Raw genomic sequence first — 17,220 nt, forward strand, 5'->3', positions numbered from 1 at the left:
GTAGCGGATATATCCGCATAATTAAAAACGAGTAAAAAAATTATTTTGACAGTATAATGTGTTCCACTGTGTTTATTTTATGTATACATGTATAACAAAACATAAATATGAAAAATTAATTTTTATTTTTTCCTCTAATTTTTTCCCGTCCTATGTCATGATTTCGCCCGTCCGGGAAGGGTTAAAGCCCCAACCTCCTGATTAATATTTTGAGCAACTTCAGATATGGCGCTCGCTGATGGTTTCCCTTTAACAACACTTTTAGCACTCTCACTTTTACTCTGCTTTAGCGCCTCACAAAACGTGAGGTCGCCGGGCACTACACTTATAACTTCTCCATTCTGTGGTTCCTCCATTGATGTCAGTGTAGGCTGGACAGACAGAGTCGCAGTGTCGTCCGTAGGTTCCGAGGCAGGAGAGGTACAGGTTGCCATCATAGGTGGTGTGACAGTGTCACAGTTTTCTTTCCTTGCATCAGACGAGCTGTTCATTGTCTCTTTCTCTTGATTCAGTTGATGCCCATGGATAAAAGTCTTTATTTGGTTGTTAAATTCATCGTGTGATAAACCTTTTCTTAACTTTTTCAATGACTTTTGGAAGTACGACACAATGGTGACTTTTGCTCCTGTTTCATTTTGAAAAGTTGTTAGGTTTTTTAGGAAATCCTCCAAGCATATATTATCCTTTGTTTGAAGTTCATTGTTGGTGATGGTGAGTTAATGTTGTTCAAAGGTTCATTGCGGACATTTTCCATCACGAAAGTAAAAAACAATACACAACGTTTCGGGATCTGGAATCTGATCCCGTCTTCAGGTGAAAAAACTTAACTAACACATTACAACTAACAATACACAAACGCCCAACCTAAGTTGGAATACACTACCGAGGGTAGTAGTCAAAAAATATGCACTGTATAGCAGTCAAGTCATGATACAACATGCAATTAATAACAAATCACAAAACACTATAATCTATAAAAGGTTTACGTACAAAAAACTCACACAATGGAACACTAACAACACCGTACGCTATGACTCCACCAATGAAACTTGCTGCTCCACATATAGTTACTGCTCAAGTACCTGCCAGTCTGTCTGAAGAGAAAGCGGATATATCCGCTTCCCATCCGGAACATCAAAAACCATAAGCGGATATGTCCGCCACCTGTCCTTTATCGCCAAAGACTTAGGCGGATATATCCGTCATCCGTCGGTGAAGGGTTAAGTGTACAAAAATATATTTCCTACTTCTTAAACACTAACAAATTTGGCTTATAACCATTTCGTTATCGAGACGTATTGTTTAACTGTTGTAGTAAAGTAAAAGTAGTGGTAGTCCTCTTGCTAGCTCTGCCGAATGACGATGGTTGTTTGTTGAACATTTGGTTTACGCTGAACTAGCCTATATATGAAGAGTAGTTTTTTGTAGGAATAGGGATTAAATAATAAGACATAAACACAAAAACAAATATCATTTATTAAATACAGACGTAAAAAATCATGAAGTTGCACTTTTTATAACTACTCGTCTCGAGGTCGAGTATTTTTTAAAAGTTGAGTAATTACTCGAAAGTCGAGTAGCCCTACTCGTCCAACCCTAATGCTCACTCCGCTCAATTGGCATACCTAGTATTTTTAGCGATATAGCTCAACTAGCCTACCTTGGAAATTTTTAACCCAGGGGCTTCCAGATACGTACGATAAAAGATCATATAACAAAGCACTGGTATCATCCTAGAATAAGAATTTTGAAAAGAGAAGATTGTAAAAATAGTTTTTCTTCAATCGACTTTCTAAAGAAGTCCTACACTAGGATCAAATATAAGTGTTATGTTGTTTGATTTTATATTGCAAATCTATAAGCCCTTGGCAAGCTATATTTCCCGGAACAGCTTACTAATCTATACCCTCAGAAAAAAAAAAACAGTTTTCAGGCATTTGGCTAAAATATGACCTAATCGAGGGTTTAGACTATTTTAATGGTAAAATAATTAAAAAGATAAAGAGGTAGCCTAATTAGGCCTACTTAAATCTGATAGGTTAACTCAAATAAATCAACATTAAATAATCAAGATATATTCATTCCTGTTTGATCAGAATTCATTATTGTTTCACAAAGTATTTACAGAAATTACACGGAGTGTATTTAGATAAACTAAGATTAAGGTGGGTAAGTAAATTGTTACACACTACTTGTACTTAGATATTTAATCAATTCATCCCTAGGTCAAAGACCTGATTAGGATGCTCTATTCCGGCATTTACATATACAAAGATAGAATAACCGACAAATTGTTTTTGTGATGGTATGAAGTATTTTCAGTTTTTCTTTGTGATATTATTTTTTTTTGTAGTTTTTATAAGATAAGAAAAGTTGTTTTATTTTCCAGGCATTAACTCTACCAGATGCCTTCAATAGAGGGAAGCTGTTTGCCTACAGACTATTGTGTAACATGGTGTTGTCTAGCCATGATCTACCACTGCCCCCTGGGCTACTAACTCAGTTCTACAGAGTCATACACCTAGCACTCACCTGTAGTGATCAGGTAAAACTGTTTGCCTACTGACTATTGTGTAACATGGTGTTGTCTAGCCATGATGTACCACTGCCTCCTGGGCTACTAACTCAAATCTACAGAGTCATACACATAGCCCTCATTTTCAGTGTTCAGGTAAACTGTTTGCCTACTGACTATTGTGGAATATGGTGTTGTCTACCCATGATCTACCACTGCCTCCTGGGCTTCTAACTCAAATCTACAGAGTCATACGCATAGCACTCATTTTCAGTGTTCAGGTAAACTGTTTGCCTACTGACTATTGTGTAACATGGTGCTGTCTAGCCATGATCTACCACTGCCCCCTGGGCTACTGACTCAAATCTACAGAGTCATACACATAGCACTCATCTTCAGTGATCAGGTAAACTGTTTGCCTACAGACAATTGTGTAACATGGTGTTGTCTAGCCATGATGTACCACTGCCTCCTGGGCTACTAACTCAAATCTACAGAGTGATACACCTAGCACTCACCTGCAGTGATCAGGTAAAACTGATTGCCTTCTGACTATTGTGTAACATGGTGTTGTCTAGCCATGATGTACCACTGCCTCCTGGGCTACTGACTCAAATCTTCAGAGTGATACACCTAGCACTCACCTGCAGTGATCAGGTAAAACTGATTGCCTTTTGACTATTGTGTAACATGGTGTTGTCTAGCCATGATGTACCACTGCCTCCTGGGCTACTAACTCAGTTCTACAGAGTCATACACATAGCACTCACCTGCAGTGATCAGGTAAAACTACAGAGTGACTTCATCGTCCCAAGATTGCAACTTGCTTTAGTGTGATCTTCTTGCCGTAGAGGACTGGTGTATTTCTAATGGAGTGAAGCTCAACATCGAAAAATTTACCAGTGTAACCTTTCACAGGAAGACGTCGCCAGTCCTATTTGACTATCAGCTCAATGGAATCAAAAATGGCAATTAGCTCCTTTTCTTCCATTGGCGTACATCTACAATTTGGAATATGACCATCAAAACCATTATCATTATCATGACAACCATCCTGTGCTGGTGTCATTTCTTTTATTGACATTTGCTGAAACGATGAGAGGAGACTCATCTGGTTGAGTGATGTCTGGAGATAGCTCGGTTGTGATGTCTGTCTGTGGAGGTGTTGAAAATTCTTCGGTGGTGATCAGCTTTATCAACTTTGTGACAAACTCCACTTGGGGAATCCTACGCCTCAGAACTCTCTTTGCTGTAGGTTGATCAGAGGTTACGATGCAGATAGTAGCACCGGTAGCACGATGGAAGTCCACAATCCTTTTGGCAAAGTGTTCCGGCAAGATGAGGTCTCTTATACATCCCATTGGTGAGCATATGAGAGTCTTAAGTTCTTTCTTGAAAAAATCTTCTTTTAATTGATCGAAAGCTTCATCGTAAACTTTTGTATCTGGTTTCCTCGAATATTCAGCCTTGGTAATCAGGCTATACACTGTGGCCCCATTACTGTTTTTTTGGCAAGCCAGTCTTTCTGTGATGCAGTCACTTCGTTGCGGCTGTCCAAACTTTCTCCTGAAAACCACTGCCACTCCCACAGACATGTGGCGAATGTTTTCAAAGTCGTTGGATATTGTTTGGGAAAATTAATTTCCCGTGTCGGCATCGACAACCTGAATCTCACCATTACTTGGAACTATGTCTGTCTTTGGTGCAATGATCTGGCGTCTAGGACTGTTTCTTTTGTTGTCATTAAGCAATAACTTTGTAATCATCTCTACTACTTTATTTTTTCCTCTTCTGTTTAGGTGCTGTCCATGTTGCGTAAAATAGTGTTGAGGAAGTTCATGGAGAGGGAGGATTTTAAAACTGTGGCTGGATTTTGTGGCAAGCCTCTCCAACTCTGCATTAATTCTTGAGATTTTGTAATCCAGTTCAGGTTTATCATGCCTCATTGGCAGGGTGGCCAGGATAAGGTTTGTATTGTTGACTTTCTTCTTCAGTTCTTCAAATTGAAGTATTATACGATTGACTCCTGTAATCCCAACATTATTAGATCCACCAATGACTAAAAGATGGTCTTCGGTTGACAGGTTTCTCCCCAGGTTTGAGACTTCTTCGACCACCTGGTTGAAATTAGCTCCGGGTCTAACAATTGCAGAGACATTTGCAGAGGATCTTTGCTCAATAAGGCAATTTAGATTTTTCCCATGGCTATCTGCCAGAATTAGAAGCTGAGGCCGTTTTATTTTTTTGTTATAGTTTTGTGGAGCAGGGGGAATTTATCTTCTGTTGGATTTGTTTTGTTTTTGCCGCCTTTGTAGATCCATTTCGTTGACTTCGATTTCCTCATCGCTACTTTCACTAAGGTATGACAAAACAGAGTAGATATTTGAGCAATCAACACCTCGAGAGGCAATGGCATTGCTCCTACCTCTTGGCTTTGTTTCCAGCATCCATTGATTTTTATTTTGGGCCTTTAGTGGAGGAAAGCATTTGCCACATCCTTGACCAATTCTTCTTTTTGCACAATTCAGTTCTTTTGATAAACTTTCATTATTTGTTTGAAGCTCATTAATGACCAAATTTAGACTTGCAATTTCACTTTTTGCAGCATTAAGCTCTTGCATTAATATTTGTGTGTAAGTCCTAGTAATTACTTCCTTTCCGATCTTGGTCATTGTTGGATGATTCATGAGTCAGAGGTTCTTTTCTTTTTCTGTACGATTCAGTGACACACAAGGCGTAGAACTCTTCGAAGTATCCCCATCATCCGGAGTTACATTATTTGAATTAGTGTTTTGTTTAGCTAAAGGAGTTTTTTGTTTATTTAAAGCTGGGCTCATTGACTTGGTGCAGGTTTTGAGATTTGCTTCCTCTCTGGCTATGCTAGATAAAGCTAAACTGTAAAGTTCTTTATGTTTTAAAGCAACACTTTCTACATGGTACAAAAGTTTATTCTCACTGTAAGAACGTAAATCTCTTTTATTAAGAATAGCAGTTTCATGGGTTGCAAAAAACTTTACTTTATACTTAGTAGCTAATGATAAGCATTTTCATTAATGGATTAATGTTCTCATTGTTGTTTGTTAGCGTTTGTCTCATTGTTATTTTTGTTAAGTTTGTTATGATTATTGTACCTCAACTCTAGTCCTTGCTTGTCATCATTCTATTTATTTCTAGTCTGTTTTATATATACACATATTATTAATATTTCAGTAGTACTAGTCAGCACGTTTTCTAAGTTAGTCTCACTGTATTAACTAGACGTCTCTGACACAATTTTGATCTTATTACAAATATTATATAAATTATTACAATGTATACCTTGTAAAAAAATGGATTTTCCGTCGATAATTATATAAATAAGTCTGCTTTTAAATGCTGGCTCCCTGCTAACTGTGTTTATACTTTGCTTCTGCTGTTTTCCCAAGGTATAAACTTCCGGCTTGCCCTTAGTCACATGGTTTTCCAACCTATAATTTACGTCAGAAGTACTTATTAACATCTCCTTAATTTCTTAATTGTCTTTAGTTAGAGTCTCTACGATGGAAAATAATTTCCCAAAAGATTCATTATGGTTGCAATGTTGCAATAGTCATCAATACTCAAATTGTAGGTATATCTATATATTAATAGGCAAGCATGTTTCTTTAAAACCTTTTTTCTCAGCTCGTGTGCATCACAGGGAAAATCTACGCATACTGTTAGAAAGATATTTTCCTGTAGAAGTGCAGAATCCTTTTCAAAACTAAAATAGACTCAAATATAAGAAAAATACAGAAATATATTACGTCTAATAACACTTGCAATAATATATTTACACTTATACTGTTGACTTACAAGACGGTAAATACATGTAAAAGTTGGTAAGTGGTGATCGATTTAGATTGGACACTCCAATCATCATCAGACCCAATAGGCGAATGTATTAATGTAATTAAGTGTTATTATTAGACGTACAGTAGACCCCCTCTTAACCGACCTCGTATTAACCGATAATCGGATTATCCGCCTTCGATCGTAAAATAATACAGTTTGTTTTAACCGACCTTGATTTGAGAGCAGCTCGGTTTAACCGCCGCTTTCTAGGAATCTCGGCATTTCCGCTCCCACGCTGGGCGATGAGAACTGAACCATACGCTTATCTCCACAGGATATGACTAACAATAAGCTATTTTGTGTTTAGCACAAAAAATATAGCATAGCCTATTGTCAGTTTGTCATCATCGTTCGTAGCTCGAGCACATCTGATCTGATTTGTTATCTGTGCGGCAAATTTATAACATCATAAAGTGCGTTACGATTTTGAGAACTGATTATCTTATCGCCAGAGTAAACAAACAACGCAACTTGTAAGGAAGGCAGGGAAAGGGGGTTAACAACTCCAAGGTCAAGATAGTTTTTGTGCCTGGAGCCTCCAGTGAGAGGCTATAAATAAATGTCCTGTTTTGTAACAAAACGGTCGCTTGTATCTTTAATGTCGACAAAAGGTTCTGTACTGTATTACGATGTATTTGGAAAGCATCAATTAATACATTACAGTATTAAAGTTATTAAAATAGGAATTTTATTGACTCTTGCCTAGTATTATAATAATATATTCCACTGAAAGTAGGCCTATTTGACTCAACTGTGTTTTTGTTTATTTGTGACTTTTCTATCAATATGAAAAAGGAGATAAGAGTAGTTTATTTTATAAATAATGCAAGTATGACTTCAAAATAATGATTATATAATTCCAAATGAATAGCACTTCATTATGTTATGAGGGATTGCCCGTTTTATCCGACCTTTTGAGTTATCCGACCTAGGTCTGGTCCCATTAGAGTCGGTTAAGAGGGGGTCTACTGTAATATATTTCTGTATTTTTCAGGTAATTAATAACACGTACGATGCTAATCAAGAAGTTATTCAAATATAAGCACAAATAAACGGTATCAGCATTCTGACACATACTTTCTCCCATAAGTTTGTCAACAAACTTTATCATGTGTAAGCGGTGAGAGTAAATATACTAAAATGGGATTTGTACAATTTTGTTCAGAATTTAAAGGACTACATACTAAATTATTATCAAAATCGTTCGGGCCATTTTTGTGAAAATCAGATTTTTCTGTTATTTTATGGGGTTTTTATGGGAAAATAACATAATTTACAATAACTTTTGAACCATAATTTTTACAGAAATGGGATTTGTACCATTTTGTTCAGAATATAAAGGACTATAACATCAACATTTTTATCAAAATCGTTCGGGCCCTTTTTGGGAAAATCCTATTTTTCCGTTATTTTATGGGGTTTTATGGGAAAATTCTCATTAAAAATGAACATTTTTAAAAAATGAAAAAAACTATCAAAACTTTAAGGACCATAACATACTATGTTAAAATAAAACCGGATTTTTTTCTTAAATCCTATTTTTCATTTTTTATGGGGTTTTTATGGGAAAATAACATAATTTACCATAACTTTTGAACCGTAATTTTTACAGAAATGGGATTTGTACAATTTTGTTCAGAATTTAAAGGGCTACAACATACTAAATTTTTATCAAAATCGTTTAAGCCATTTTTGAGAAAATCCGATTTTTCCGGTTTTTTATGGGTTTTTATGGGAAAATCCCCATTAAAAATCAAAATTCCAAAAAAATGAAAAAAAACTCCTGGAGATACCATGAATTAGAACCTACATACCAAATTTCATCGAAATCGGACCACAAGTGTAGTCCCTAGCTCTGTACACATCCAGACACACACACACACACAGACATCACTTCGAAAACCACTTTTTTGGGTCCAGGGGGGCCCAAAACGAATATATCCACTCAAAACTCAAACTCGAAAATTTTGACGAAAACAATACTTTCTCCATATACTATGGTATAAGGGGAGAAAGTAAAAATGAATTTTTAATTTTTTAAATTTAACTAGGGCTTTAAGGGTTGCCATGCTGGTGACGAAATAACAACGGAATATAAACAGAAAATAAAAACAAATATAAGAAATTCCAATCACATGTTTTATTTACAGCGTGGGGTGAAAATAGAGAAGCCTGAACCTTTACACTCCATACAAGGCCACAAAAAAAAGTGTTTTTTTTAGTGTGGCCTTGCTCCATCCCCATGTTAAAGTTGTCACCAGTTTTTAATTCAATTTGTCGTAGTTGATGTGAGCCACCAACAGATCATTGATCTAAATGATTAAATTTCTGTCGAATACACAATGTTTGTTCAAACTTTTTTAATGAGCTATAGCAACTGTTATGGCCCATCAACTTTGTCAACAACAAATAAGGTAGAAAATAGAATTTAAGACACGCTTTCGGTGAATGGCTCCCACAACTACATGGTTTTTAATAAAATACCCCCGCCGCAGCAAACCTGCAGACTAAGCGAATTTCCATTTCCCTGAATGGATTTACACTAAAATGTCTCCTTAAAAATATCACATTTATTCCCTATTTAAATAGAATCAGTTTAAAACATACTTAGGTTTGCTGCAACAGGGAGGGTAAAAGTGTTTTTCATGTAAAATGTTAATAGTTAGTAAGAAATAAAAACATTTTCCAAATTTGGGCAAAATATGTTTATAAACAAGCAAACTACAACAGTTTACTTATTCTCCATAAGAATAACATGGGAATTTTAAATTTACAATTTTTTGGAATTTTCTCCGTAACCATTAGGCGCATTATAACGCTTCAATATACTAAATTATTTGTTTTTTTAAGCTCTGCAAAATAGTTTCGAAAGAAATTGCAAAATTTTATGTTTTTTGGGTCAAAAATGGGAAAAACCCATTTTTACCCCATAAAAGCCCCCATAAACCCCCGTTCCCATGGTCCGATCATGCTGGTTCGCGAACTCGTTCGAATAAACGTAGGTTTACACGTTTGTACCAAATTTAATCAAAATCGGATCACTTTTGCTCGAGTTATCGCGCTAACGGACACACATATATATATATATATATATAAATATATATATATATATGAATTTGAACGGATGGTGTTTTTGACCTCTAAGGACCTCAAAACGAAAAAAAAATTGGTCACGGGTCCAGGTCTTACCGTGAGTACTACGGTAATAGCTTATTCCCTATATGGGAAATTCGCTAAAAAGATTGTGACATATGATCCATATAGATGGGATGTCTACTTCAGTATCCAATAGTCAATACGTATACATAACATGTATTTGGTTGAGTTTTCAACCACTGGACAACCACTAGTTCAAATTATTTTTCATCATAATTAAAAAAAAAATCTTAGGGTTCCTATACTCCCAATGCACTCACAAGAAATCCATCTTGTAAATCCTCCTAGGTCCTGGATGGTTTTATATTTGTCACTTTCCAATCCCACACATGTTGGGTGGATTAATTTATTGCATAATCCTGCACACTGAATACTCGGATTAGACTTATTTGTGATCTTAAGACACAAACCGCACAGATTTCCTACAGATCTCTTTGACATCTTGACCACTTGACCGGAAGATCTGGGTTTTACTAGTGCAATTGAATTATTCTACCATTAAGTTCTGCTGTAGAGTTAACTATAACTTACTTATATTACCCATTGCTGTCTAAATTACTCGATTACAAAAGTATAGAAGCTATTAGAAAGAAGGTTTATTTTATTTTAGTGACGCCTTAAACTGTTATTCCTTTCACAACTAAACCTTGTTTCTGCTTTATTGCAGCATACCTTGAACACTGTTGTTCGCTACTGTGGTCCACGGTTCTTTTCACTGCAACTCCCAGGATTTTCCTTACTTTTATTGGATTTCATCCATGCTTGCAATGCTGTAATTTGCTGTCCGGATCTGAGAACGGTATGTGTCTGTCATGTACAAAAAAATTACTTTTCTTTGTTACTGTACTTCTTTCACAATATTTATGCGGTTTTAGGGGAAGAAATCTATTCTCTACACTTAACCCTTACCTTTCAAATAATAGCTCAAAAGCGGATTAAGCAATATACATTAAAACAAAAAGGGGATATTCCCCTCAAACTGCCTAAATCTTGTGAACGAAGTATAACTTTGACTGTTTTATTTTTCATTTATCAACTATTTCAAAGATGATACTACATAATTTATTACCGTAGATATAATAGCATGGAAAGAACAGAATTTACATCAGAGACAATAATAAATGAGTTAGAACATTGACTTCAAATAAATGCACTATTACTGAATGCTGACAAGACAAATATAATTCACTATTATTTAGGGATGGGCCGATTCCGATTCTCGATACCTCGATACCTTCGATACCAGTGGTATCGAAAAATCGCCGATACTCAATACTTCGCTTCATTGTACTCGATACCGATTTTGAAAAGTGAGGTTAATTATGATGCTAAACTCAACTGATGTTGAAGGTTGTAAAGAGTGACACATCATAGTTTATTTGGAATACTCTGAAGTCAGCTAATATAAATAATTCCAAGTTCATTATCTCACATTCGTATTAGTTTTATAATCCAAAATAGCTTGCCTTTGCATTTCACAACATGACGTGTTCAACTGACAACTAGTAGAACAGAACTCTAGTTGAATGATAGAGGCACTTGCCGCCATATTGTCAGATCGAGGGCAAAGTTGCCAGTTGGTACAAGCATTGAATATATAAATATAATACACATAAAGTATGTGTAGTCAATGGTACTAGTATAACTCACGTTTTGCCGCCATGTTGTCAGATCGCAGGCAATGTTGCCAAATGGTACAAGCATTGGATATATAAATATAATACACATAAAGTGTGTATAGTCAATGGTACTAGTATAACTCACGTTTTCTAACTCGTGATAGGGTTTATGTGAGACGTAGGAATTGGCTTACTCTGGAACTCGCTAACTCGGTCGTGTGTCGGAACTGGCTAACCGTCCCAGTCAGGAATTGGCTAACTCCGGAACCCGCTAACTCGATTTTGTCCCGCGGCGGAATTCGCTAACTCTGGAAGTCGCTAACCCGGCCGCGCCCACTGCACGGAGCGTTGCCAACCTTGCACGACGAAATAGTCGTAATCTGCCGTAATTCAAAACGTCAGTGTCAATAAAGATAATTGTTACGGTATTGGTTTCTATTATCAAATCCATTAGGGGGAATATAATAGCTACGTAGCTCAAAGCAATTAAAAGGCAATTATAACATCATTAAGAAGTTATTTATTATGTTGGTTCATGAAAACTTTGCAAACGCTAATTGAATGGCATTGGCTCTATATGATGACAACCCAAGTTTGGAGGTTAAAACAAAATTTAGCGTGGTGCTAGTCACAGCAGCCATATACACTTGGACTTGGACATGGAGGTACATTAAATAAATAAAATAGATAATCTGGCGGCATGGTTAAAAAATGTAAGATACACCATTTTTGAACACTATGATATTACATTTTTTATATGATACCAGGAACAGAATGAGCATAAATTAATGAAGGACGAGTGTTGTGAATGAAGTACTGAACAGTATTTATTTGTGCAACTAGTGAGCAATTGCACTTTGCACTCGAGCTGCACATTTTATTTTTCCTACAGTTACCATAAAAAAAATAAATTGGTAAATAAACGTGACATATTTTTACACAGAAGTGAACTTTTAATATTACATTTAATTATACAACAGCTGACCAGCTGATTTACAGCCAGTGCTGTCAATGTCGCTGCCAATGCACAGTAAGTATATTTTAAATATATGTTTATTTATTTGTAAATAGTAGTTTTGTAAGGACTTTGACGCTATATATCCGGCACAGGCTGGTCAACGATGAAGAGGAGTTATTCTGCAGGTATTTAGGTAATGTACGTCGCGCGCATACGACCTTGTCTGTATGTTACGCGCTCACTATTTCGTGCCTTCACGTTGCAAATCTGGAGTGAGTGAGACAATGATAACATTGTCTCACTGATGAGCGAATTGGTCACTTTGCTTTCTCAAATCAGTGAGGGAACATATAGCCTACATTGATAGGTAACTGTAGGAAAACGTAATAGCTTTGTTGTTGGAAACAATCAGCTGTCTCTTTATCTATAACCACCACTCATACAAATTGTAACAAACAGGAACATCTGGGTCAATTTTTAGAATCACAACAATTCTTAAAAATACTGAAATACACAATTCATACTGAATAAACCAAAAACACGTAAGACATAAGATCAATTTCTTTCCTTTATAACTTTAGAATACATAAGTCATTGGAAAACGTCTAATTCTTCTAGTACATTATGAAATATACGTTAAAAAAATTTATAGAGAACAACCCGTTCAAATAGCCTACGGGACGGGTTAACTTTCTGCAGGCTGAGTAAGCAAAAAGACTGCAATCCTGTCCTTGGAATCAGGCTACAACCATCTGGACAAGAACACAAAGTCACTCCCTCTCAGGAATTCTAAAAAGAAAGTCGAGGAACTTCTCAAGGCACGGCCTCTCTATTCCAGAATATTTTATAGAGGAAAGTGATAAATGGATCTCATGACCTACTGCCATGTTAACTTGTTTACATTATAAAGTATTATAAAACTTGAAACTTTTTGACGAAATCTATCCAGTCATTACTGGTCAGCGATGGATGTTTGGTATAAGAGGTATATGATAATAGGAATTTACTAATATTTAATGCACTCCATATACATTACCACTTTATTGATTACTCTTCATCTAAAATTCATTGGCTATATTAGGGAAATAGAAGATGCTGAAAAGTTTCAATCTAAGCTTAAAGAATATATAACAACTAGGTCTTAACTCAGAAGAATTTTTAAATCAAAATAGGCCAAAACTTTGACGATCGGCACCCATGCTACTAAATGGGAAGCCTGCAAAAAAAATTTTTTAAGTATATTTATTAACACTTAATAAAATACATTTCTGTAGTGACGTTTAGACCTAACACACTTAAAGTAGATCGGCAGTTTAATCCTCAAAATTCTAGGCATAGCAGGTCTACGGCAATTACCGGAGCATTATTTTAATATATGATACAACATATAAAAGTAGAATTATAATTTATCCAACTGTAAGGTTTGAAATATCAACAAATCAACCCTAAGAAGTAGATGAAGAAAAGAGGAAAATTTATGCAGGCCTAAATGTGAAAATTATTCAAGAAACGAATATAATCTAAATTGTATATCAGTAATTAGCATAATGATTGGTGAAAGAGCTAGGGACTATTTTACAATATTTTTTACGAATTAAAAAAAATATATTCTTCCATCAAAATTAAAAAATGAAATAGTCATAAAAGTGTTAAACGGATCATGTAAAATCATTTAAAAACATTTATGTGGAAAACAATAAATCTACGCTACGTATTATTTATATCATAAATTTAAGTGTATTGATACTGTGTCTATAATAGGCAAAGTTTATTATAATAAACTCAGTATTAATAATTAATAATATTTTTACAGTTGCTAATTGTTGGTTGACTTGAACAGGAGACACTATTATAGGCCTAATACTGCTTCAATTTATGGTAAATGAATTATGTTACATTTTTCCAGCAACATAAATAATGTAACAACATTTAAATTCCTTTGTTAGACTAAAGTAAAGACGAAATATTGTCATAAACTGTTCCACGTTTCAGGTTTAAATTATTAATATTAATGTTACTAAGTATATCATCTACCTATACAAATACCGAGCCTATTTTATTTTTGATTAACATTACGACTCGAAACTATTTGGGTAATCATACAGTATAACCACGAATACTAGAAAAATACGTGATAACAAAAACCATAACCCGCATGACAGACATAAAATAGACCTTTAAAGAGCCATATTATAGCCTATCAAGGAAAATCATTCACGGCTGCAAACCCGGTCTACCAAATACGAACTTGATAATTTTATTTGCAGCATTTCATATATTTAATGCAATTTATTTGAAAAGGAGCAAATTACGGCCTATGAAAATAAATATTTCATCAACAAAATAACCGAACGAACTATCTTTTTACAAACGAATAAACAACAATTAAAATAAGAATATAATATTGCATTTTCCACGCTAGGTAATAATAATCATAACAATAATAATAAACATAGCCTACTTCTCAATATACTTATTTAACATCAACCACATTGCTCTTACTGCGAATTATTCATTGGATACGATATTATGGTACCGATACGATCGTAGGTACTACACTTTCGGCAACACTGGCCAACAATCTTCGTGCTTTGCTCCTATTGGCCGGCGCGCGACGCTTGTGATTGGAAGTTAGCGAGTTCCGCCGAGGGACCGAGTTAGCGAATTCTGTCCTAGTACGGAAGTCACTAACCCGGCTCTGGAGCGGGTTAGCGGGTTCCGGAGTTAGCCAATTCCGAAACCGAACAAGTTAGCGAGTTCCTCTCATCGACCAAATTTTAAGATAGGGCATTTAACATGGGGTTAGCGAGTTCCATAGTTAGCCAATTCCGCGGACCCGTTTATGTACATTTCATTTGTGACGTAATTTTCCTGAAGACGAAACGTGGGAAATTACGCCACCTGTACGATAAACAAAGTCCCAGGAATCGCACGAGTCGGGTTGCGGGGATTTTCCCAGGAGTCGATAGTGATTAGGATAGCCTCATTTTGATAGCCTTGGTTATCGGAGCTCGGGGCGAACGTAGCGGGTTACCAGACACCACGCTTATAATCATCACTCTAATTAGGGGAGCTTGTGGGGAATCGATAATTTTGACGTGACTCTGTGGGCAATAACTACTTGACACTCTACTAGCTTAGCTACTTAACTAGACAACTAGTAAACTAAGTAGTCACCCCGCTTACCTACGGAGTTAAGGTATGAGTGTTAACCTGAAACAGACAAAGGTTAGCTTAAGATAGGCCTAGCCTAGCCTAAGTCTCACAGAGTCTGAATTTACTACAAAAAAAATAAGTTGACTTAAGTTGCCTGTGAGAAACTAAACGAGAAAAATTAAAACGAAAAATAAAACTGCTCCTTGAGCTTAAAACGAAAACGAAAACTTGCACTTACTCACATGGTCAACTTAACCAAACTTCGGCAAAACTAGTCCAGCAGAAACCTGTCTGCTGGGCCAAACTTGTATTATCATCAAGCTTATTTGATGTATTTCCCAGTGACAAGAACTAGAATATTTGTTTATTGAACTATGTTACCTTATTGCCTTTGTTCTTGTAGAAAGATGTTAAATCCTCCAATATATTTCGCCACAGTGTGTGGCATCATCAGGGAGATGAGAAGATCTATTTACATTACATACAAGATCTATTTACCACACACAGTGGCGAAATATATTGGAGGATTTAACATCTTTCTACAAGAACAAAGGCAATAAGGTAACATTCGTTCAATAAACAAATGTATTATTATCGTTATTATGTTGTTTCTCTCTGACTGAACAAAACAGCTGTCGTGAGTTTGCAAATAGCAAATTAATTGTTAAACTTGTGTTTTCGTTTTGTTGTTTGTTTGCTGTGCGTGCGTAGTGAGTTGTTCAATATGGGTTATGATCTCCGTTCCAGTGATGTGACGAACCCTATGACTTTTATGTGATTCTTTTAGTAGTTTAAGTGATATTGATGATGACAATATTGAAGATGACTTTGATATTGACTTTGAATCTATAACTCAAGCAATATGGAACATTCATTGTATGCCTAGATGTACAAATTCCTATGCAAACAAAAAACTCAGAGAACATTTAGGCCTACCATAACTGGTGATTGTTGTCTCAATTTAATTTAATAAAATATGTTAAATATATGTCTTCTTGAAGTATCTTATTATCCTTATAGGCTAACCTAATCTATGTAACCTTAATCAATAGCAATGCAGTTATCTTTTCGTATAAAGATTAAATAAAAATAACATGCTCCTTTATTTATAGGAATAGCGAGAAGCACACATAAGTTATATGTGTTATTAAATGAATTTTTAACAGGTATCGGTATCGAGTGCGGAATCGACCAATTCAGGAATCGGCCCATCACTACTATTATTATTTCAACAGCATCTTTTCTTATACGTTGACCTATTCTAGGAGTATCTTCCAAAGATATTGTACAACTTTTTTGACATTCATGCTCTGAAAAGATTTCTTATTGTATAAAGTATGAAGTTAGATCTGGTTGATAATCCCATGCTAGGTTATCAATTGGTCAACATTTTGCCAGTTGATGGGCTGTTTATGTTTTTAATTACAACAGATTATTATTTTTCAGATGAGTTCAAAAACCTTAATGTTCATAGTTACAACTCAATGCAAATGTTCTTTATTGTGCCTAGAACAACAAATAAATATTCTAAAAGAACAAGGGAATATTTAGTTCCATTATTGTTAAACAGTTTACAGTTTACCGGTACAGCTGATGAATATATGTTACTGTAGAGTTTTAAAGAAGATGTTAAAGAATTTATATCTAGATCTGAGTTAAAGATAACTGTGTTTCATATTTTATTATTGTTGTTCACAATTCCAAATGTTTATTATTGTTACTTTTTTTAATAGTTTATTCACTGTTCAGTGTTCACTGTTCCAAATGTTTATTATTGTTACTTTTTAATGGTTTTAAATCCATTTATTACTGTTACTTTTTTCATTGTTTATTAATTAATAATTGTTAAAATCCGACTACTTTAAATTCTATGATTGGTTTGATATATTATTGAATTCTTACAGAAAAACAAGGGAAACAAAAGACTGATTGAATAACAAAGA

The 17,220-nt window shown here is 35.2% G+C and overlaps 1 protein-coding gene across 1 annotated transcript in view; it reads left to right on the top strand.

Annotated features, from left to right (window-relative positions):
* LOC129004524 (probable Rho GTPase-activating protein CG5521) overlaps positions 1 to 17,220 on the top strand; it is a 247,406-nt gene that overhangs the window by 119,125 nt on the left and 111,061 nt on the right. The window contains exons 22-23 of the mRNA XM_054433140.1: positions 2,390 to 2,545; positions 10,212 to 10,343. Coding sequence (XP_054289115.1) covers positions 2,390 to 2,545; positions 10,212 to 10,343 — 288 coding nt within the window. The remainder of the gene's footprint in view (positions 1 to 2,389; positions 2,546 to 10,211; positions 10,344 to 17,220) is intronic.

This window comes from Macrosteles quadrilineatus, unplaced genomic scaffold, assembly GCF_028750875.1.
Source record: "Macrosteles quadrilineatus isolate MER2022 unplaced genomic scaffold, UCM_ALF_1.0 Scaffold_1__1_contigs__length_201487025, whole genome shotgun sequence".
Taxonomy (NCBI): Eukaryota; Metazoa; Arthropoda; class Insecta; order Hemiptera; family Cicadellidae; genus Macrosteles; species Macrosteles quadrilineatus.